Source organism: Chrysemys picta, chromosome 17 (assembly GCF_011386835.1).
Source record: "Chrysemys picta bellii isolate R12L10 chromosome 17, ASM1138683v2, whole genome shotgun sequence".
NCBI lineage: Eukaryota > Metazoa > Chordata > Testudines > Emydidae > Chrysemys > Chrysemys picta.
The window spans coordinates 3,497,228-3,520,608 of NC_088807.1; the positions used below are offsets into that span (position 1 = coordinate 3,497,228).

A 23,381-nucleotide genomic window follows, 5' to 3' on the forward strand; every position below is an offset into this window, starting at 1 on the left:
CTTCTTGAATTGCGGATACCAGAGCACACATTCCAGCAGCAGTCGCACCAGCGCCAGATACAGAACTCCTATAACTTCCCTGCTCCTACTTGAGATTCCTCTCTTTCTACATCCCTTTTGGCGCCAGCGTAATCGCTGGCCCCGTGGCGGCATTCCTCTGTAAACAAGCGCCGGAATTCCTCGTCTTCCATCCTGATCTGTCCGAACCAAGAGCGCTGCTGAAACTGAACAAGTGTTGCTGGAAGTTGTTGCTGGGTTTGGCTGTGGGTCTCCTCGTTGCTAATCTCGTCCTGGCACGTACCGTGGAGCGACGACGTCAATCCGGCGTGCCTCGGCTTTCCTCAGTGCCCCCGGTTCACCGCCGAGCGGTAGAGTTGGCATAACTGTGTGCGGTTCTGTAGGACTGTAGCTTTGTAGCTCGGCATCGCAGTGTCCCCACAGAGACTGCTGATGGGCATGAAACATGGCAGCAGCTGCTGCTCCTACATGAGCATTCTCCACGTGGGTCATCCGGTATTGACGCTGTTGGATGCTTGCCGGTAATCGTTAATATACAACACCATAAATGGCTGGCCTGCTGGGCCAGACAGATAACGGGTCTCTTCCCCACAGGGCCTTTGCCTGCACCACTGCCTTCTGCTCAGAGTAGAATGTAGCTATTGAGAACTTGTTCGGCCGTTTGAGGTTGGCCAGGGAAGGCCTATTTGAAACAGGGCAAAGGGCCAGGCATTTGGTCAGACTCGACTCTGTTCTTCATTGCCAGGGACCTCCTCTGAACCTTTCACCTTTCCCCCAGCTGTCCCCAAGACTGGGATCCATCTGTTAACAGCACAGCCCTAGCTTGGCTGCCCCCTTAGTCACATCTCCTTGCTGTGGTGAAAGTGTCTTCCTAGGCCCACGGACTCCTGAGGAGCAGGGGGTTCTTGCATCTGCATCCAAAGCCACTTTCCCTGGCAGCGTGGGACTCCAAGCTTATGCGGACGGGGTTGCTTGGATGAGATTCAGCTGCTCCGGCCGGAGTCTTGCCTGTCGGCCACTAGGCAACCGTGCGCTCTGCGGGAAAGACGCTACACGGTATAAATCCGTGTGCTGTGCAGGCAGAGGCTTGGCGCAGACGCCTGCGTATTGATCTGGCGGGGGAGCAGCTTTGAGGACGGCCTGCGGTGCTCTGGGGGTGCTGGCGACCGCGTGGCAGGGGACGGGAGGCGGGTTGCCGCATTGCACTGCAATAGGTGCTTAAAAATAAACCCCGTTGTTGTTCCGTGTGTGACGCTGCCCCCGTAATTTACCCAGTGCTGTCAGTCACCCTCCCCACTCCTCACCCCAGTCGCTGAAAGCAGGGCTGGGGGGGAGAGGGCAGCCGGGAGCTGCCTGTGAGAGCCATGGAGAGGACTGCAGCAGTGTGCAGTGAAGACAGGAGCAGAAGGAGGGAGCAGGCACCTTTGCAGGACATGACCCCACCACACTGATCCGTTCCTTAAGTGCCTTTTGGATTCCAAGGCTATAGAACCACTTGCCTGGGGATATGATCTGTGTTACGAGAACTTAGAACCTCTCCCTCCACTTTGCTGCCTGTTCCGCACCATAGCAGAGGCAGGATACGTGCAAGAAAAGACCATACAATCTACAAATAGTCTGTTTCTTTTGTGCCTCCTGCTTTGAGGTGGCACCTTCTTACTTTTCTGGAGACCAGCGGATCATCGCAGCCTGGGTCAGCCACCGTGCGGGAACCTCAGGGTGTAGGACACTGGTCTTCCAGATATCTAGATTCACACGGGAAGGAAGTCCTAGGTGAGTGGCTAGAGCAAGGTCTGCGATTGGACTCTCAAATATTCCTGGATTGAGGAGGAAGTGGTTAAAAGTCAGGACACCTGTGTTCTATTCCCTGGGTGCCCGTAATCTCTCTGTGCCTCACTTCCTACTCTAGAGAAAGGAGTGTCCGGCCTCAAAGCCTTTCCCGGGAGTTCTCAGCACCAAGCGGGCTCACAAGTGTGTTACAAATGCGACGGTCACTGCGTGAATTTCCAGTGATCCCAGAGGCCCTGGCACGGGCAGGTCTCTGGAGGACATGGGCCTCGAAGCATTAAACAGCCTAAATGTATTCCACCCCTCCTCTTACCGCTCTTAAATGGAGTTCGAGGCTTCAGCCTCTTCCTCCAACCAGTACCGGGGAGAAGGCAGCGTCCTGCGGAGAGCCTGCTGCAGCTGGATGTCGGCCAGGCTTCCCCTGGGAGAGAGAGCTGCTGCCGCTGCACATTTTGTTAACAGGCGTGTTTGTGGCAAAACAAAGGCCTCTCCGCGCTCGCGTCCGAGACGCTCGCCAAGGCCATCCAACGCAGTCCCCAGAGTCTGCTGGGGCTCCAGCCCTGAGGCGGAGCGGCCCTCCGATCTTCCCTAGCGAGTTGGGGACTTCTCTGGCAAGACTTATTCTGGCAGAGGGCCCGTTGACCTCGCTGGGAGTCTTGCCCCACAGACTCGAGGCCTTGTCTTCCTGCGTGCAGGCAGGGTTTCGTGCAGTACAGAGATGGGGAGGGGGAACAGGGGCGTAGGCCAGGAAGAAAGGAGTTGTGTCCTTAGCTGAGACTTCAAACGGGAAGGAGAGGTGGACAGCTACAGGAAGGCCGCTCCTGGTAGCGGCTGCTGCAAGGAAGAAGACTTTTGTGGCGAGGGGTTGGACCGCCGGGGGCTGGTGAAGCAGCTGCCGGTAGGGAAGCCAAGTTGGAGACGGGCGGAGAGAAGGCAGAGCTGGGGAAGAGCAGCTTGGCACAGGGCGGCCCAGGGAGTTGGCTGCGGGGGCGTTTTGTGCTCCCTGGGACACAGGAGGGTGAAGAAGTGTAAACAAGCAATGGGAGGGAGGGGCGAGGTTCTCTGCCGAGCGGCTTAAAACTCAATGGCTGGGAGGCTTTATAATCTGTGATCCCAGGAATTTCTGGCCGTGGGGCGGCTGGTGACTACAGCCCAAAGTGCCTCTGGCTTGTAGTAGCAATTCTTCGCATTCCTCTTCCCTCTGAGGGTCATCAGGGCTTGACAAAGAGCTTCACAGCGCCCCCTCTTTAACGAACTCGGAGTATCCCCAGCTCTCTTACACGGGGCTAGGGTGACCAGATGTCCTGATTTCCCCCCCCCCCTCCCCCCCCAAAAAAATCCCCATCCCGATTTTTCACACTTGCTGTCTGGTCATTCTACACGGGGCACGCCGAGGCCCTGACTCCAGTCCCCTGCTCCAGCCACTAACAGAGCCGACCTCTCAGCACGCCAGGCTGGGGGGCCTGAAAGCGACTGCAGTTGACCAGCAGAGACGCAACTGCTCTGCGCCACTTTCTGCATTACGCTTCAGCTCTTCTCCCGCATGGTAGCTGCTGCTGATTGCAAGCCCCCGAAGCGGTCAGTGGGATTCGGGCACCAGCTGAGCCGTTGTGGAGATGGTTCTGACCTGAGCTCGAACGCGGCTGGTGGTTGCATTCACGCTGTCTGCATTACAGACCCTGCTCGCCTCTTCGGCCCCATGGATGGAGTTTCTCTCCCCTCTCCCTCTTTCTTTCCCTAACTAGCTTCCTGGCGGGGGTCCTAGTGTTGCCAGGACGGGTCCCTCTGCTGTAGCCGCTAGCAGGATGGGTTTGTCTGGGAGGACCTCGTGCCTGCACGGCTGTATTATCACCACCTACAGCCCCGCTGTGCTAGACACCTCTATCACCCCTGCCACAAATTGCTTACGGACCCAGTAATCTTTTCTCCTTTCTGCTGTAAAAGGTTGGGGCTCTGTCCTGCTACCTCCCACAAGCCTGCTATCACATTACATCCAGACCTGCGGCACCATCTGCTCTTCCAGCCCTGGGCTCCCACACAGCTCTGCCTCCAGTCCCGAGCTGCTGCGCCCTAGGGCGGCTCAACCAAATGTCAGTCGTTCTGAGTTACGTGGTGTCTGTGGGTTGTTTTGGTGACGTTTTCATGTGCACCATCCCAGTTCGTTTTGTCAGCAAACTGCAAACACGCTCAGGTCGGGCCGAGGCGCAGGCCGCGGTTTTGTAATTGCTGCGTGTCCCTGCGTGATCAGACAGGCGAGCAAGCCCTTCCGTTTCGTAACTGGGGGGTGCCCAGAAACCCGCAGCCCATGCAAAGCCTCTGCCTCTCCAGGCTGGAGTTGGTAAGACAGGGCAGCCAGGTGAGAAGGGGAGGGGACTGGGCCATCATCCGACACAGCTGGAGGTGGGGAAAAGTCACGTCCTGCATAAATGAGCAGAGATGACGCCGTTTAGATAAAATACGTTCCCATAGGAGGTGGGGTTGGGAGTGTTAAACTCCAGGCTTTTCTAACCTGCAGAGAAAAGACATCAGTCAACGTTGCAAGGAAAGATGTAAAATCCCCCAGCCTAGCGACTGCCTGGCTTGGAGGCAGGCTCAGATCTATCCCGGGTTAACAGCGAGCTGGTTTCATAGAATATCAGGGTTGGAAGGGACCTCAGGAGGTATCTAGTCCAACCCCTTGCTCAAAGCAGGACCAATCCCCAGACAGATTTTTACCCCAAATGGCCCTCTTAAGGATTGAACTCACAACCCTGGGTTTAGCAGGCCAATGCTCAAACCACTGAGCTATCCCTCCCCACTGAGCCTCTGCGGTGACTCCTGCCTGAGAGGAGCTGGTGGGGATCTCCTCTCCGTCCGGAGCGGGCACCATACCCATTAGCAGTGCCTTTGCTGGCAGTAGCAGAGAGGCCAGGTGGATAGGACCTGGAGACTGTGAGCACATTGGGGGTGTGTGGAGGCGTGTGCTTGCACTGGTAGGTGTGAAGAGCCTGCCCCTTGTTTGTCCCTGTTGGTGTGTCTCCCAGTTGAGCCGCGTGGCTGCCACCCGGCACGTCATGTTCACCACCAGACGTTTCATTTTCCTTTTTTTTTTCTTTTCTGTGTGTCTGTGTGTTTTTTTTTCCATCCCATGTCCTGCGCGAAGACCATCGTGCGGGGCAACAAAACCGCCAAGGACGGCTCCCTGACCTGGCTGCTGGATGAGTTTGAGAACATGTCGGTGTCCCGCTCCAACTCGCTGCGCCGGGACAGCCCCCCCCTCCAGCCCCGCCGTGACCAGCTCTTCCACCAGAACGGCCTCAACGAGGGGCCGGGCAAAGCCCAGCCCCTCGAGGACAGGAATAAGGACCACAAAGAGAGGGCTCACCACCAGGCCAGGAACGAGCTGGATCGGGACAGGGAAAGGAACCGGGACAGGGAGGAGAACCGGGCCCACCCACAGCAGCCCCGAGGGCAGGAGCCCAGCGGCAAATCCACCAAGCACCCTGGCGGCAGGCCGCCCCCTCCTGAGTACCACAAGCCCTCTAAGGAGGGCAGGCCCAGGGCCCATGACCGGGATGGGAGGCGGGACTACCCGGCGGAGCGGGACTACAGCGAGCCGGCCGACCGCGTGGTCAGGCGGGATCGCAATGACGCCTCCGATAAGAGACCCAAGTCCACGTACACCGGGGAGAAAAGCCCACAATCCCCGCGGGACAAGCGCCCGCTCTCCGGGCCCAATATCCGGACTCCAAACATCCCAGTCTCCGAAGGGGTGATGAAGACAGCTCAGCAGACTGGCCGGCCTTTTAATACGTATCCACGAGCTGAGACTGACCCTGTCAGGGGCACAGGTTCTCAGGTAAAGGTTCCCCCACCCCTCAGGCCATGATCCAGGTTAGGTAAGAACCGAGCCCTCCTGACAATCCGGCAGCTAAGGCTGAGCTGTGTTCGGGCTCGGTTCGCTCCCAGCCTGCCATCAGTGCCCCCAGAGCAGATGCACTCTCCCAGGCAAAGCACCCCCCCTCCTTTGCTTCAGAAGTTAATCCTCCGCTAAGCGGCTTCTTCCATAAGGTATATCCCCTCGATCGATGTAAGGCCTGTCGAACCAGGTGTTTCTGGCAGGCTGCTGGCGTGGGTGGCGGGATGGTTTGGTGGACGCTTCTGTGCATCGTGGCGCTAAACGTCTAGCGTGCAGCGAAGATGGCTCGTTCCTTTCGAACAGCTGCACGCTCTGCAGGAGCCGGGTCCCTGGACCGCTGCCTCTGAGCCCTGTAGCAAGCCGACGCCACCGCTACCCTGGTCTCCTTCAGCGGCTGCATGCTCTGCATCACCACTGGCTTGGCTCCCTGTCCTCCTCTCGCAAGCCTTGCACTGCCGCACCGCGCTGTCATCCGGACGCAGCTTTGCTCCCTGCACTGTCTCCTGGAACTGCACCTGTCTCCTCTCCACGCTCTGCGTTCTCGGTAGCTCTCCCGCCCTGCGCACCTTTCCTGCTGCCGCCGCGCTCCCCATAGCAATCCTGCACCACCGCTGCCCTGTCCTTCCAGCTGCAGCCCCGCGCGGTGCGTTAGGAATGCTGACGGACGCTTGAGGCCTCTCTCGCAAGGCCGTGTCCGGTAGAAACACCTGTAGCTGCTGTCTGGATGTCTGGTTTTCTTTTTCCTTTCCTCGTACCTACTCCCTCTCCCCCACAGCCATCCCAGTGCAGATCTCTCTCTCTGTCTCTCTCATTCAGCAATAGGTAAATGCTAATCACTGCTGTCTCTCTTCAGACACTGTCTCAGCAGGGCTTCTCTGGTCACCCCATGGGAGGATGCCACACTGCCGGCTTTTCCTCTTCCTCCCTGTACCCTATTGGCAGGGAAGATTTCGGAGTGGGAAGCGGCTTTTGCTCCGTGCGAAGGCAGTCAGCGAGCGGGGGGCCTGGGTCTCCCGGCCTCTCTGTTCTAGGTTCAGCTTCTGATGTGCTGTTTGTCTTTTTTTTTTCCCCTCTCTCCTTGCAGGCAGAGCCCAGGTCTGCGAGGCCCCAGGAAATGGCGTCCAATGGGCCAGTAAGCGGGAGCAGTGGCTCCTCCAAGGTCCACCAGCCAGGCCAGCCGAGGTCCAAAAACCCAGAGCCGCCCCATCCGGGAATCTCCCCGCACGCATCAGAGCCCCTCTTAACTCGCATCCCCCAGTCAAACCCCCAGCCATCTTATTCCCAGCCGCTGCCGCCTCCTCCTCCCCCCACGGTCTCCCAGCAGCCCCGCTCCCCGCAGCGCGAGCCCCAACGGGTCTCCCACGAACAGTTCCGAGCCGCCCTGCAGATGGTGGTCGACCCGGGCGACCCCCGGACCTACCTGGACAACTTCATTAAAATCGGTGAAGGCTCCACGGGTATCGTCTGCATCGCCACGGTCAAGAGCACGGGGAAGCTGGTGGCCGTGAAGAAAATGGACCTGCGGAAGCAGCAAAGACGCGAACTGCTGTTTAATGAGGTAGGTGGCACATCTAACACACGGGAGCTTCTCCGCACCTAGCGGGGAGCCCCCCTTCTTCAGAGCCCTGCCTTACGGACAGGGGATAGTGGGGACCGCAGTCCCCTTCGGGCCGGAGGGTGTGCTGTCAGCGTGGGGCATGCAGTCAGCGCCACTATTGGGGTGCAAACTTGGAAGGGGAGCAGTCCATTTGGCCAGTCTCTTTGAAGTTGGTTCTGTCATGCTGTCCCCTGGGTGGAAAGTGTCTGGATTTGGGGGGAAAGTGGGGAGGGGGGATGTTTTGGAACGTCCTGTACACATGTGCGTTGCTATGTGTTGGAGAAGGAATTCACCCTTCGTTCCTGAGGGAGTTCGTTCTGCAGTCTCAGACCAGGCCCTGAAACGGCTTCGTCTCCTGGCCAGATGAGCTTCACCCTTATTGCAGAAACTTGTTCATAGTGACAGAGGGGTGTCGCTGATGACCGCGAACTTCATTGCCGAGTTTTAGTCCGTCTTTTAGCTATCCTGGGCCCAGGACATTGAGTGCCTTGAAGATAACGGCAGAAAGGTCTTTGGCCAACTCAAGATGCAGGCGGGCGTTCAGCAGGGTTTTCAGAAACGCCTGAGCGAGTTAGGTGCCTGACCTGCTTAGATGATTTTGAAAAATCTCACTAGGGGCCCGTCTGCATCTTTAGGTGCATAAATTCCTTCACAGGGCCGGCCCTTGGGCTCCCAATTCCCACTGACAGGTGATGAGACTAGACTCAGAAATCACTTCTGAAAATCGATGTAGGCTCCCCAGTTACATAGGTGCTCCTGGTCCCTGCCCCCTTCTCCTGATGAGTTTCCAGTCTGACATTGGCTGTACCAGGTCTTAGCGAAGGTTACGGCCGTGAAGTCACCCAGTGGCAGGTTACGGGTACAGGCACTTGTCTGTTCAGGGAAAAGGGCTGGCTTCTGGCTGCAGTGGGGAGAAGAGAAGGGCTCAGATAAACCTCCAGGCGTTGGGAGGGCGAACTTAAAGGAGCAGGGAGCATCCTTTAGGATGATCCTAAGGGGATTAATTAGGAGAAATGGGATGCGGTTAAACCGTGGAATATTTAGGCTGAATCTCAGGAGATGCTTCCTAGCCTTGGACTCTGTTACCGCAGCTTCTCTCGCACCGTGGTTCACACGGTACAGACTGGTCACGTGGCGATTGGCTCCTCCTCGTTTCCAGCTGCGAAACTGTAAGGAGCTAAAAATGCATCGGGCGCAGCGAATGTCACTTCTCTGTGTGAGCAACTGCAGCAGATTCCATTGGGAAACAGGGTGGCCTTGATTGGAAAGGGGGGTGAGTGACAGGGAATGGGAGGGGGCAGGGAGCCAGGAGGCAGAGACATGGCCGTGCTGTGGGGCGCTTTGGGAGCCCTGCTGTATGTAGCTGCAGAAATCGCCTTCCCTGTGGCAGCCCCGTTGCCTGAATCTCTTTAATCTGGGCTGGAGAAGGCACCACAAAACGCACCTCCGGGGAATGTCGCTGATCAAACAGGCCTGTTAATGCGGCGCTGTTACGGGTCCTTGTTAACCCTGGGCCGTCTGTCTGACCCTGAGCTCCCCAAGGGCAGCCACCCGATGCTTGAAGGTGCAGTGCGACTTCCTCCTTTCAGTTCGCTGCTTGGCAAAGCCCCTGCGTTCAGCTGAGTCTCCGGACTGCGCGGGCGGAGGCAGGATAGACGCTGGCTGCTCGCTGAGCCCTCTGCACTACCCCGGGTCAGCTAATGGGTTCGGATAGACACTCCCCATGTGTGCCTAGCATGGGCTCATTAGGGCGGGACCCCGTTAGCCTCGTTCCTCCCCGATCGCCGAACCAGCAACGCCCAATCCTCCCCCACTAAGCACTTACTGTTACCTCTCCCTCTGTGACTTCGGTCGCCCACATGGCAAATGCCACAGGGATACAGTCTCCTTGTAGAGCGAGTGCCACCCGAGCCGATCTCTAGCTAGGCTCTAGGGTGGAATTTCTGGTGGGGTGAACCCACATTCAAGTCAGGTTTCTTTTCCCCTCCTTTCTAAAAAGGCTTTTCTTCTATACGTCATGGAGCTGCGTCCTCGTTTGCATTGCCGGCTCTTAAACCCCACAGCCCCGTTCCTCTGCCGGCACCGGCCGTAATGCCCCGCTCTGCACCCTGCTTTTCAGGTGGTGATTATGAGGGACTACCAGCACGAGAACGTGGTGGAGATGTACAACAGCTACCTGGTGGGGGACGAGCTGTGGGTGGTGATGGAGTTCCTAGAAGGCGGAGCTCTGACGGATATCGTAACGCACACCAGGTACGACATCCTGCCCTGGGGCCTCGCACCTGGGCCAGCTGACCCCTCTGAAGCAAGGTCGGCAGCGGGCGTGGAAGTCCTAGATACAAAAGGAGCACTAGAAATGCCAAGGGCTGAGCGTGTGTGTCAGGCTCCAGGCCTGGACGCCAGGGAAGCCAGGCCGGATGGGTCTCAGTAGCTCCAGCTCAGGAGTGTGAAAAGCCGGAGGGCAGGAGAGGAGAGGGTTAGGGAGATGGAGGGGTAGGTTATGTTTGTGGGTCTCTCTCCGCCGCAGGGTTAACTCGGGTGCTGCCCCAACTCTCCCCTGAGTTCAGTGGGGCTGTGAACCCAGGCTAGCTGGCCCATGCGGACCCGAGTGAGGCTTTCATGCAGGCTGGTAACCTGCCCACTTCACAGTGAGGACGCAGGCTAAATCACCGAGCACGGATAATCTTCCAGTGCCTACCCACAATTCTCTCTGTGCGCCCAGGACAGACACATTCGCTGCGAAAGAGGTGTAGAGCGGCTCCGCTTCCTGCAGCGCGAAGACCCATGGGGTGTGCCCCCCGTAGCCCTAGCGACGCCCCTGGGGGGGGAGCGCAGCACCCGTGACTGGCTACACTAACCTGAGTGTGGCTGCCCTCACGGGGGAGGCTAGCGCGGGACTGTATCGCTCTGCAGGGATGACCCACCCAAAGAGACTAGCGCCAGCCCCAGACAGGCTACATCTGCACTGGCCAATCAGCTCGGATGACTGGCCTGGACTCCCTGGGCCAGCCCGGCCCGCGTGTGAGCAGCCACTCTGCAGGGCCGTACCCGAGTTACTGTCTCTCTGCGCTGTCTGAGGACCCAGCCCAAGGTTCTCTGGGAAATACTCCTGGTGTCTCAGCACAGTCCCTTGGGGGAGAACTCATCTTTCCTTCGGGGGATTTGTGGGAAGGGCACTGGAGGGTTATCAGGGCTCCAGTGACTTAGCCGGTGTCCTCGCTTTAGAGTGCACGGTTCCAGCTCAAGTTAAAGCAGAGCCGAAAATCTAGGGCCAGAACCCAGGAATCCTGACTCCCCAACCCCCACTGGAGCTGGGGACAGAACCCAGCAGACCTGACTCCCAGCCACGCTCCTGGGTCAGCTAGCTGGGCTTAAAACCCCTCCAAACCCAGGCCAGAGGTCTTCCTGTGTAGACGGTAGGGCTAGAGCCCAGGTTCCGTGTGTAGCATAGCTGTACCCCAGAGGCGAGTTTGGGGTGCAGGCATATCCTGTTCTAGGGGTGGGACTGCCGAGTAGCTCTCTGAGTTGCTTTTCTGCCTAGCACCCCCGCCCCATTGTGCGTGGGTCTCCCTTGCGGGTCTGCAGTTCTCCGTGAGCCCATTGCGTTCAGGTAGTGATCAGAGCTGGGTGTATCTGCTAAAGGCAGGCTGGGACTTTCCATCCTGGCTCTGCCAGACTCGCTGTGTGACCGTGAGCAAGTCCTTCCTCGGTTTCCCCATTTACGAAGTGGTGATAATGCTTCCCCCACCTAGGGTGGGTCTGAGGCGGAATGAGAGCTGGCAAAGCCCTTCCCGCCGGTCCGACGCTGGGCGCTACGCCAGGGCAGTTCCCCCTGTTACTGCAGAGCACTGGGAGGCGGGTGGCTTGTCGGTGCTCTGAACCTTTCTCTGCTTTCAGGATGAATGAAGAGCAGATCGCCGCCGTCTGCCTGGCTGTCCTGAAAGCACTTTCTGTCCTCCACGCCCAGGGGGTCATCCACCGAGACATCAAGAGCGACTCCATCCTGCTCACCCACGATGGCAAGGTAAGTCTCTCTCTCTCACTCACACTCACACTCACACTCTCACACTCACACTCACACTCACACTCACACTCACACTCACACTCACACACACACACACACACACACACACCCTCTGCTATGCTGGGGAGTCCTGCGGTAACAGAGGATTGCTGCACCTCTCCCGTGGGGACAGCGACACCTAGGGGCGCATTTCGGTATCTCTGCAACCGATAAATTGCTGGGTAAAGATAACAAGGAGTCCGGTGGCACCGTAAAGACTAAAAGATTTATTTGGGCGTAAGCTTTTGTGGGTAAAAACCCCACTTCTTCAGATGCATGGAGTGAAAATTACAGCTGCAGGCATTAAATACTGACACATGAAGAGAAGGGAGTTACCTTTCCAAGTAGAGAACCAGGGTTGACAAGGCCAATTCAGTCAGGGTGGATGTGGTCCACTCCCAATAATTGATGAGGAGGTGTCAATACCAAGAGAGGGAAAATTGCTTTTGTAGTGAGCCAGCCACTCCCAGTCCCTATTCAAGCCCCAATTGATGGTGTTAAATTTGCAAATGAATTGTAGCTCAGTAGTTTCTCTTTGCAGTCTGTTTTTGAAGGGTTTTTTTGTTCAAGTATGGCTACTTTTAAATCTATTGTTGAGTGTCCAGGGAGACTGAAGTGTTCTCCTACTGGCTTTTGTATGTTACCATTCCTGATGTCCGATTTGTGTCCATTTATTCTTTTACGTAGAGACTGTCCAGTTTGGCCGATGTACATGGCAGGGGGGCATTGCTGGCACGTGATCACATATATCACATTAGTAGACGTGCAGGTGAATGTGCCCCTGATGGTGTGGCTGATGTGGTTGGGTCTCTGATGGTGTCGCTAGAGTAGATATGGGGACAGAGTAGGCAACGGGGTTTGTTACAGGAATGGGTTCCTGGGTTAGTGTTTCTGTGGCGTGGTGTGTAGTTGCTAGTGAGTATTTGCTTCAGGTTGGGGGGTTGTCTGTAAGCGAGGACTGGCCTGTCTCCCAAGGTCTGTGAGAGTGAGGGATCGTTTTCCAGGATAGGTTGTAGATCGTTGATGATGTGCTAGAGAGGTTTTAGCTGGGGGCTGTACGTAATGGCCAGTGGTGTTCTGTTATTTTCCTTGTTGGGCCTGTCCTGTAGTAGGTGACTTCTGGGTACGTGTCTCGCTCTGTCAATCTGTTTCCTCACTTCCCCAGGTGGGTATTGTAGTTTTAAGAATGCTTGATAGAGATCTTGTAGGTGTTTGTCTCTGTCTGAGGGATTGGAGCAAATGCGGTTGTATCTTAGGGCTTGGCTGTAGACAATGGATCGTGTGGTGTGTCCTGGATGGAAGCTGGAGGCGTGTAGGGAAGTATAGCGGTCAGTAGGTTTCCGGTATAGGGTGATGTTTGTGACCATCATTTATTTGCACGGTAGTGTCCAGGAAGTGGCTCTCTTGTGTGGACTGGTCCAGGCTGAGGTTGATGGTGGGGGTGGAAATTGTTGAAATCTGGTGGAATTCTTCAAGGGCCTCCTTCCCGCGGGTCCATATGATGAAGATGTCCTGCAAGTAGAGGGGCGCTAGGGGGCGAGAGCTGAGGAAGCGTAGTTCTAAGTCAGCCATAAAAATGTTGGCATACCGTGGGGCCATGCGGGTACCCATAGCAGAGCCGCTGACTTGAAGGTATAAGTTGTCCCCAAATCTGAAGTGGTTGTGGGTGAGGACAAAGTCACAAAGCTCAGCCACCAGGTGTGCCGTGGCCTCATCAGGGACACCATCCTAGGGTTCTTGCCATTGGCTACGGCTCCCCTAGAGGGCTCGTCTCCACCGCAGCGTTAGCGTGAGTGTTGCCCCTAAGCCGACTCCCAGAAATCTCGAGCTTGGGTTAAGTGGCACTTTAAGCTGGTCCATTAGAGGGGGGTTGTTCATGGCTGAGGGTTGCTGACGTTGGAGTTTCAAGGGGGAATATTGCAGTGGAGACTCAGCGGCTCGCGCTACAACAACTCAGCTGCTAATCCGATCGCTCTGCGTAGCTGGAAGGGTGTTACGCACTCTAGCCACGCTCACTAGAACTAGCTAGACAGCGGTAACTCCAGGCTACTAACTGTTAGAGTGCAGATAAGCCCTTATCAATGTGCTAACTCGCGTGAGAACTCCACACTGCCCTGTCGTCACTAGGGGCTTGTGTAAGACACTACTACGCCAACAGGAGACCTTCTCCCATCACCGTGGTTAAGCCACGTCCCTGAGAGACGGTAGCTATGTCTCCCATCATCGCAGCACTGTCTACACTGGGGATTAGGTGGGTATAACGGTGTCGCTCAAGGGTGTGGATTTCTCCAAATTCTCCTGTTTTTGTTTTTACAACCTCCTTGCCTATTGATGTAGAATATGCTTTTTCCATCGTATGGGGAAGACGAGGGGAGCGGGCTGTGCAGGGGAAACCATCCAATTGACTGCGCCCTGCGAACAAATGTGGGGAAAGAAGTGGCGTGTTCTCTAATCTGGTTCAATTACCATCCTTTTAAAAACGGTTGTAAAAAGTAGGTTAAAAAACCCCTTCAGATAGTGTAAGCGGATTGTGTCCCCTTTAAAGCGGAACAAAAAAAGCTGTTTTTCACATGTACGTCTTCAGAGCGTGGTAGAAATGTGAGCTAAATGTCAGACTGGTAATGGAATATCCATGTTTTCTCTTTAAATAACCCTTCCGTTTTAAAATCAAGTTGTTCATCTTTTTAATTTCCTACCAGAGCCAAAGTAATTGGCTCTTTTTCCCTTTGTGGCTCATGGTGAGGCTTTGTTCTAGGTCTGAACAGCATGGTTACAAGTCTTAAGCTCACCTTCTTTCAGAACCTAACCCAGCCCACGAGAGCTAGAAACGATTGTGTAATGAAACCGACCAGTCTGTTTCAATACGGCACGCGTCTTGGCCTTTCCATGCCTTTCCGGGCAGTCCATCCGATTCACCAGGCACCCCTTTGGATACAAATCTGACTTCCTCACGAGCGAATCATACGGAAGCGGCGTCAGTCCCTCATGCAGATTTGCATTTGGTGTGCTTTAAATTAAAAAAAAAAAAAAAGCCCGAATGATCTTTCCTTTGGCTCCGTTTTCCGTCTGCCTGTGCAAATCCGCCTCATTTCTCAGGGTGTTTGCCAGCAGGCCCAGCAGATGCCGTTCAATAGCAGATTTTGAAATCTCAGTAACTCCCTGTGTCTCTTTTCCCCCCGGCTATCCTGGAGTAATTGCCTGCCAAGCTTAGCTTTGAATCTGAGCCATTTTGGAGTTATGCCGATGTGAAAAGGGTGTTTTGTTTACACCGATAAACTCCTGTGAAGCTCTTACACTTCTGAATATGGGGATTGTAAATCTCCTACTTGGGAGATTCCGATCACGGCGGGTGGAGGCTGGGGAGGAATTAGGGACTTCAAAACTAAACAACTTTGCAAACCGGCGTTGATCGCTGAAGTGTTGAGTAGCTTAGGCTATTTTTAGAATTCAACTTCAGACTCCTCTATGCTGCTTCTTCCTGGGTCTCATTTCAGTTGCATGTTTGGTCCCTCTTCCTTGCTGGGGGTCAAGGATTGCTCTCTGTGGCGTTGCAGGCCGGTATGGCCGCTGCCAGCCGTTTTCCCTGTGCTAACTCTCAACCCTTTTCCTTTCCTCTCTCCCTAGGTGAAGCTCTCTGATTTTGGGTTTTGCGCGCAAGTGAACAAAGAGGTCCCGCGGCGGAAGTCGCTGGTGGGAACCCCCTACTGGATGGCGCCAGAGCTCATCTCCCGACTACCTTATGGACCAGAGGTAAGGCTAGAGGGGCAGGGCCCTGGGATCCCTGGGGGACGTTCATCCTGGCCCCTTCCTGAGAAGGCTCATCGAAGGGCTAAGAAAGGCCACTGCTAGAGAAGGGAGATGGGAGCAATGGAAATGACGGAGTGTCAGGGAAACGAACACCCAGGGCCTGGGCGATCCCTAGTTTAATAAGCTGGTAACTTATGCTTCCCTCCCCCCAAATCGGGGATACAAACGGGGGCCTCGGCACAGCCAAGGGCGTTCTGATCCACCTGTCCACCCTGCAGGGAGATGAATAGATGGTAACCCCCCGGCAGTGCTAAACCCTAGAGGCTGCGGGACGGAAAGGTGGATGAAGCTTTTAGCTTCTCAGGTGCAGAGGGGAACAGCAAGTTCCCAGAGCTCGTGTGGCATGAGCTGGCAGGAGCCAGTCCACGTCCCACTGACGCTAACTGGTCCTTGGATCAGCAGCTCTGTGAGAATGCCGGTGGGTCACCAGGTCGCCGGTGGGGCAGAATTCAGTTTGTCTTGTTCTACAATTTTGATGCTGATGATTGCTGTGTATATGTGCACATTGTTTCCAATTTTTTGTAGACCGAAAGGTTCACAGTTGGGGGGGAAGTTCAGAAAAGCAGGGGAGGGGGGCAGTTAATTCTTTAACGACGGTAGAGGTTGAGATTCAAAAAGTTAAAGCTTTGTGGCTCTTAACCTGCAAATTGTCAGCATCACATGTCAAAATCGACAAAGTCAATAGCCTTAAACCAAACTCTCTCATACGTTCTCAAGCAGCAATTTCCTGACTTTGCCTGCCTGTACGTTTCAATGATCAGCAGTGGAAATGTTTCCCCTTGGTTTGTGGGTGTGCAGTGAACTTGACGGTTACACCCTAAAGGGTGGGTGGGTGGGTGTGTTTTTCTCTCCGTGCTCCCAAACCCCGGGGGCTTGTCTTGACTAGGAAAAGCAGATCATGTAAGGCGGAGTTAAATCAGATGTGCGGACTAAGCCTTGCTTGAACCTCTCTCACTTTTCCTAGGCAGGACAAACCCTGCAGAGGGCCAATTATTCCTGTAGCCGTGAAATCCGCTTGACTGTTCGTCTGCTTCTGGCACGTGTGTAGCAACAAAGGCCACTAGGTGGCGCTGTGTATAAATGCAAACTCGCCATAAGTGCGTTTGGGTCCTAAGAAGGGAAGTGCTCATGCTAACAGGCGCGGACGCGGAATGTGGTCCCTGTCTTTGGAAGACCTCCCTGCTTGCTTTCAGTTCATGGCATTCGTTCCTGTGCATCTATGTCGTAATAAAGCACTAGACACGCTTACGTCCCTGCTAATCAAGGGGCAAACTGTAGGGGGGGCGGGGGTTGGATTCCTGCGGTGACAGATTTAGAAACACGCCAGTCATCTGGTGTAGCAGGCTAGGCTCTGGGTTTCTATACCAGATGACTGGTGTTTCTAACGTGCGGCTGCCGTCTCTGTCGGATCCAGACTCCAGGCTGCCTTGCCTGGGGGAGTGTGGCCTAATCGCTCTCTCAGTGAGGCCCTGTGGTGCTTTTCACCTTTGGCGAGGGCACCGGTCTTTCTGATTTAAATAGGACACCGATGTGCTGCCCAGGGAACAGTGTCTAGCGACTAGAACAGGGGGAGGGATAGCTCAGTGGTTTGAGCATTGGCCTGCTAAACCCAGGGTTGTGAGTTCAATCCTCGAGGAGGCCATTTGGGGCAAAAATCTGTCTGGGGATTGGTCCTGCTTTGAGCAGGAGGTTGGACTAGATACCTCCTGAGGTCCCTTCCAACCCTGAGATTCTATGATACTGGGCTGGGAGCTGTTCCTGGACCGGGCACTTCCCCTCTGTGCTTCAGTTTCCCCTCCCTTTTGTCTATTTATGCTGTAAGCTCTGGGGACAGAGACTGCCCATCACTCTGCGTCTTGCAGTGCCCAGCACAGTGGGGCAGGTTTGGGGGCACAGCAGCCCCCCACCCCACCCGTCATTCCATCGCCAGTCGCTGTCCCTTCGCTTCCCTTTCGCCCATCTCTCCTCTCTTTGCAGGTGGATATCTGGTCCCTCGGCGTGATGGTGATCGAAATGGTGGATGGAGAGCCCCCTTATTTCAATGAGCCCCCCTTAAAGGCAATGAAGATGATCCGGGACAACCTGCCCCCGAAACTTAAAAATGTGCACAAGGTAATGAACGTGTTGGTCATCTCCTCCTCTCCCGAGTTAAGTAGGGTCAGGAACCTGGATGGGAGACCCACAGGCGTGGTCAGCTTCCGCAGCGCGTGGGCCTGGTTCTCCCTCAGATGGGCTTCCATGGGGGGCTGGGTATCCGCTCCAAACGCTTTAGCAAGCTGGCCTGGTGAACTGGGTTCCTTTGTATTTGGGGCCGGGGGGAGGAGACACACAGACACACCCCCTGAGGATGTTGACGTTTCACGGTGACTCTCTCACGTCCGGGAATGAGACGCAGATCCAGTCCCATGCGCGAATGCGCCCCTGGTGGGAGTGGCAAGAACCCGAGGGAGGCAGATTCCCAGCTCTGCCACCGCGCTGCCGAATGACCCTGGGCAAGTCCCTTCTCTCCCCGTTCGATTTCATGAAGCTGTCGGTACAGGGTGGGTGTGGAACAGGATAACGACAGGACCTGCGGACGTGTAGCAAAACCCTCTGTCTGCATTGAGAGAATATGCAACTATGACGTTGTGAGCTCTCCATACACGTCGTGTATGTGATATACGTGTGCGCTCGCACTCCTGCCGTTGGCTCTCCAAGTGAGAGCATGGGTGAACCATTGCCGCGTCGTGCCTCGGTTTCCCCTCCCACCTATTGTCCATTCTGAGCGCTTCGAGGCAGGGACGCCCTGTATGCACACAAGGGAGCAGTTCGTACGTGATCTACCGAAGGGCTTCCCTTGGTCGCGGCCACAGCTGGGGGCTGAGCTCCACGGGCCTGCGCAACCTGCCCTTTTTTTGGCCTGCTGAACCATGGAGCCTCCATGCGAGGAGTTAACAGCAACCACCCGTTTTACAGACTCGCTTCCGGCCGGCGGAGAGAGGTGCCCAGGAGAGCCGAGGCAGAGAGCTTTCTGCATTCTGCTCTCCCCTGGGGAACCCTGCCTCCATGTGCTCCGGCCCCCTCTGAAGAGCGGGGGGGACGGATGCTATAAAACCCGAAGAGCGGAGTCACTTGTTAGCATGGGTCTCTCTGGGTGCATGGAGGAGGGGTGTCTCGCGTGCACTCGGGTTTGATGTCTGGGGATGGATTGCTCTGTGGGTAGGGAGATGTCTTCCAGGAACTGTAACATTCTCTGTGACTCATTGCCAACTGCCCTGTTCCGCATCTGACTTCAGTGCCCAGATGACTTGGCACTTAAGGCCTGGGGTGAAATAAGGCGAGCTCAAGAGGCCTGTGCCCGCGGGAGGGAGGTTGTGCCAGTCCATAGCTTCTCCCCGTTCCCTTCCCCACCTCCAGCCCGTCCAGTCCCTGCCTGCTGCAGGATCCGGGTGGGTGGGTGGCCGACCCAGGGGAGCCTAGGGCTGATGTCCTGCTCCTCCAGCAGTGGCTTCTCTAATTCCCAGTGGCACTCGCTCTTCTCAGCCCCTGACTCACGACTGCTCCTTCCTCCTCCTCCTCCTCAACAGGTTTCTCCTTCCCTGAAAGGATTCCTGGACCGCTTGCTGGTGAGAGATCCGGTCCAGCGGGCCTCCGCCAGCGAACTCTTGAAACACCCCTTCCTGGCGAAGGCCGGGCCTCCTTCCAGCATCGTGCCGCTCATGCGGCAGAACCGGATGAGATGAGAGCGCCGGCTGCACCGGAGAGAGAGAGAGAGAGACGCGTGCGCCGTCTAACCGCTCCCCACACGGCCGGCCACGTCCCTGCCTCGGCCCCCGGCCCTCCGTTCTCCAGGGCGCCGCTGCCGTTCCCTTCGGCCGCCGCGCCAGGGACGGCGGGTCCCGACAGCCAGAGCAGCGGCACGAGCGTCCGGCTCTCTCGGTCCCTCCGGGGTCCCGGCGGGGCCAGCGGTTCCGCTAACTGGATTTACAACTGTGCCACTACTGTCGTGACTGTGGCAGGAGCTCTCCTGCCCGTCGCACCATGCTGCTGAGTGGAGGGGAGGTGGGGGGGCCAGCTAGGCGGGGTGGGGGTAGGTTTTTTTAAGGACTTTAAACTTTCTGATCAAAACGGTAGTTTTTACACACACACAGACGAGGCGGGGCCGGGAGCGACAGACACTAAGCAACTCAACACTGGAACTGGTAGCTTCGGGGTCTTCACCACACCGTCCCTCGCAGGAGACTAGAGGCTGCTGTTGCAGGGTCTCCATGCTGCCCCCGTGCCCCTCTCCCCGCTCGTTCTGCCTTGAGGTCTAGACGCGTGCTCCTGCTCGGTCCCTGGGATTGGGGGAGCAGGGAGCCGGCCCCCTGGCCTCTTTGCTTTATGGGTTCTTTTCCAGCCGAGTAGCCCCAAGTGCATGGCTCACCCGTCCCCCGGGGCCTCCAAAACGCAATCCACTCCGGCCCCCTGCGTCTAGACTGGTGGGGAGAGACTCTGGTATCCCAGCGTGCAATGCCCCTCCTTGATCTGTGCAGCCTTGCATGCTGGGATACCTGGCGTCTCTGCAGTGGAGGGGGAGGGAGGTTCCCAATGCTCCCGGCCTGTTGCCCTCTGTTTTGGGCAGCCTGTGGGGTCAGAGAAATGAAGGCCCCAGCGGCCTACGGGGACCAGAGGACGTTGTAGATCTCTGGTGTAGTCTGGGCTTTGGGGCTTGCTGGCTCATCCGCGAGAGATCCTGCCCGAGGGGGCTCCCCGTCCCTGGCAGGATCTTCCCCCTGCGTCCAGCTCAGCGCAGGGAGGAAGTGACCGGGTCTGGGCATTGGTGTGGGAAGGGAGCTCGGAGCTCAGCATCGGGCGGGGGCTGGCCTGAGCTGTGATCTCCGACACCAGCCAGGAAAGGGGGGCGGCTTCCCTACCCCTTAGAGAGACTTTTTGGTCCGAGGCTGGCAGGCCAGCAGCCCGCTCCCCGGCAGTGCCATGACGTGGCTCCGAAGGAAGAATCGTCCCGAACGTGGGCCAGAGTTTTGTTGCTTCTACTTTCCATTCTGCCAGGGGCGCCAGGGGGGGCTGCTCGGGGAGGGTCCCGCGTGCGGAAACTGAGCCATTTTGAGGAGGATCCCCCCCCCCCCCCCCGCGACATGCAATGAACATGCATGTCTCCTCTGCATGCTTTCTGGGGAGTGGGAGGGGCCCAGGGATGGTCTTTCTTTACACGCTTTTAGATACTTCAGTTAGAGCAACTGGTTCGCTGCCTTTTTTTCTTCTCTCCGGGAGCCCCCCTAATGCATCAGGAGTGGGCTAGTTACAGGCACAAGGGGATTGTTTGCGGTTATTTTACCTGGTTTCCCTGGCCCCTGGTTTCTTCTCTGCAGAACTGCCCATCAGTCGTGCTTCTCGCTGCAAGAGAACTACAGGGCAACCTGCCTCTAGAGGCTGACGGGGGAAGTGGGGGGAACGTGGGTCCAATCAGGTATTTTTATTTGCTGGGCCTAACCCTGCCATGGATGGGAATTGGCCCCCCTGAACTCACTGGGGAGAGCGGAAGTCGGTCCACGTGGGAGCCAGCCCCGGAAGTGGTGGAAGTCGGCTAATGCGTGAGATCTTCCAAAGCGCTCCGTGTCGGCCTAGCTCCGCTCTTACTGCGCCAGTGTCTTCCCGGGGTTTTTAGGGAGAGCAGGTTTGACCAGTGCTGCTCGGTCGGCCGAATCCGTGACCCGTTCTGGCTGCCTGGGGCGACTCGGAGGCTGTCTAGTTCATGCTCTTTCCCCATTGCGCTTTAGCCTTAGTGTTTTGAAACCTTTAAACTACTTCACTAAAAAACCCTGGCCGTGCCCGGCAGCGTGCCCAGGATGTGTGGATTCACACCCACCCACAACTGACCATGAGGCAAAGCTCTCCGGCCCCCGAACCCGGAGCTCCACCCAGACGGATTTACGGTGTGGGGGTGGGTCTTGTTCGATACAGCCCCTCGGGCACCGCGCTGTACCTCGGCTCTCCCTTCTCATCCCGGGCCCTTCGCCCAACTCCTGCCTGGGCTCCTGGGGGTTTTCTCAGCTTTGACACCTGCCGTTTCTCAGCCTGCTTGAATTGTAGCGAAGCCCGGGGGTGTGAGCCAGTCCCGTGCTGTACAGGACACACAGCCTTGCCACTTCACGCCCCTGGTCTGCTCTGACATAAACCACGTCGGCCGGCTCTGACTTCCTTCCCCCCCCGCGTAATCCACTCCCCTGATCTCCCCACACGGGAAGGTTTAACCGCCGTTTATTTTCGTTGGGGTTTTCAGATCAATGAGACAGACCTTTGCCTGTCTCTCTTGCTTCACCCGGTCATGATGTGTTACTGGGTGCTCAGACCCCTAACCTCTCACTGAGCTTCCCGGGGAGCGTGGGAGCTGGCGGGGGGGGGGGGGGGGAGAGAGAGACACTTTAGGGCTCAGAGACTGGAGCAGAAGGGCTTTGTGGGTCACACTCAACGTCCCTCTGGGCTGGCTCAGCATCTGGGGTCTCCTTTGAGCCAGTGGGACCTGGGGTGTGTGGTCGAGCGTTCCCAGGGGGCACGAGGACTGGGGGGAGGGGTTGTCCTTCCACTGGCGCCGGCGTTCGTCCCAATTTCTGCCACTGTACCAGCATCTGCTCCTGGGCGTGCCGGGCCAACTCCCCTCCTGGTTAAATCAGCCTCACGCGCGTGGGGCCTGCTCCCCAGCGGCTGTCGACCCATTGCAGGCCCCCAGTTTACATCAGCTGAGCATCCACTCCGTTCGCTCGCTCCTTCTCCGGGTGCCCCCTGCCACCAGCGCTGGGCTCTGGCCGAAGAGCTACTGCCCCTTTTTCTGAATCAGTCCCTCCCGCAGCGCCTGCTGCTGTGGGGAAAACCCCAGCGGCAGTTTGCTCACTGAATGACCGGGCAGTCCTGCTTCCCCACGCTACGGCAGCGCACGCCACCGGCGGACTTGTGACAATCGGCACCGGCTGTTACGCACCCCTGTAAGACACTAGCGCCCCCCTGCATCACAGCCTTCCCGGTGCGCCAATCCTCTGAGAAACCAGCCTATAAATGCCGAGGGGGGGCGGAGGGGATCCTGGCGAAGCGAACTGGTGAACTCTGTCTAGAAACAACTACTGATTTGTTTTCTTGTTACTATTTTTTTTAAAAGACGCTATTTATATTGTCATTTTGTAACACTACAGTATTCCCGATTGGGGGGGCGGGGGGTTGCGGGGTTGGCCAGATTTGCCGTGACACTAAAGGCTCCCAGCACCGAATCAGCCACGGACTGACTTGTATAAAACGGAATTGGTTCTTGCGCTGTGAGTTTGGGTTTGGGGGACTTTCTTGTTTTTGTTTTTGGTGGGCCTCAGCCAGGCAAAACTTTTCCACGAGTGTTGAGGTTAGTATGACAATTACAGGCTTTCTTTTTTTGGAGGAAAACGAAACGCTGGCCTTGTGTGGTTTTTGTCGGGGGAGGGTGGGGGGCGTATGTGCAGTTTCACGTGCTGCGGGGACTAGAGCTGGGGGTGGGGGGGTGCGGCCCGTTGCTTGCTCTCGATATGTTACAGATGGGCTGGAAGTTGAAGCCAGAGTCCAATTAGAAAGAAGACACCGCTTTATGATTACCCCTGGGCCCGAACTCCTGAGGGACGTACTGCGTTCTCCATCTCTTGCCATCTTCAAATCCAGGCTGGGGCCCAGCCCCGCCAAGCCTCGGAGTTTTCACTGATTTCAATGGAAACTGATTTCTTGGGGGGAGAATCTTGGGCTCCCCACGCAGGGGACATGGGTGGAGGCCTTCAGCCTCGGATCTACAGGTGATCCGACCTGGCTCTTCCTGGCCTAGCTGGTGTCAGTAACCGCCCCGTGGGGCTGTAGCGGCATGGTTTGAACATGCAGTGGGATCCCATGCTGGCCTGACAGGCCTGCCCTAATCAGCGCTGTAGAGAGAGAAAACGGGGAGTAAGGAGCAGGAGCCCCCCCTTAAGGGGGTACAGCTCCTGCTCAGCATCCCAGACTTCTTTAAAACAATACAAGGGGCGGGGGAGGGAATCACACACACCCCAGTGCCCTTTTAAAGTCATCAATCCCTCGGTGTCCCCAGTGTGCACTTTTAAAACAGAAAGTAACAGTCATCTTCAAAAATACCCTCCGGCCGTCTGTTCCCCCACATGGCTGGGAGGAAGGAAACTACAGATTTCCCAACTAGCCTCTTGGGGGGGGGGGGTGTCTGCTAGAGGTCC

The 23,381-nt window shown here is 56.6% G+C and overlaps 1 protein-coding gene across 6 annotated transcripts in view; it reads left to right on the forward strand.

Annotated features, from left to right (window-relative positions):
- The window catches only part of PAK4 (p21 (RAC1) activated kinase 4), a 99,337-nt gene extending 76,754 nt beyond the window's left edge, over positions 1-22,583 (forward strand). For 3 of the 6 annotated variants that reach the window (XM_008173188.4, XM_008173187.4, XM_008173186.4), the window contains exons 3-9: positions 4,949-5,644; positions 6,789-7,262; positions 9,421-9,554; positions 11,199-11,325; positions 14,989-15,114; positions 17,149-17,283; positions 18,738-22,583. In XM_008173188.4, coding sequence (XP_008171410.2) covers positions 4,949-5,644; positions 6,789-7,262; positions 9,421-9,554; positions 11,199-11,325; positions 14,989-15,114; positions 17,149-17,283; positions 18,738-18,893 — 1,848 coding nt within the window. In that variant the 3' untranslated portion in view covers positions 18,894-22,583. Of the gene's footprint in view, positions 1-4,948; positions 5,645-6,788; positions 7,263-9,300; positions 9,555-11,198; positions 11,326-14,988; positions 15,115-16,135; positions 16,212-17,148; positions 17,284-18,737 lie in introns of those variants that run through there. The other 3 variants (XR_010593534.1, XM_024109811.2, XM_042844912.2) reach the window with 3 other exon arrangements.
- The last annotated feature ends 798 nt before the right edge of the window (positions 22,584-23,381 follow it).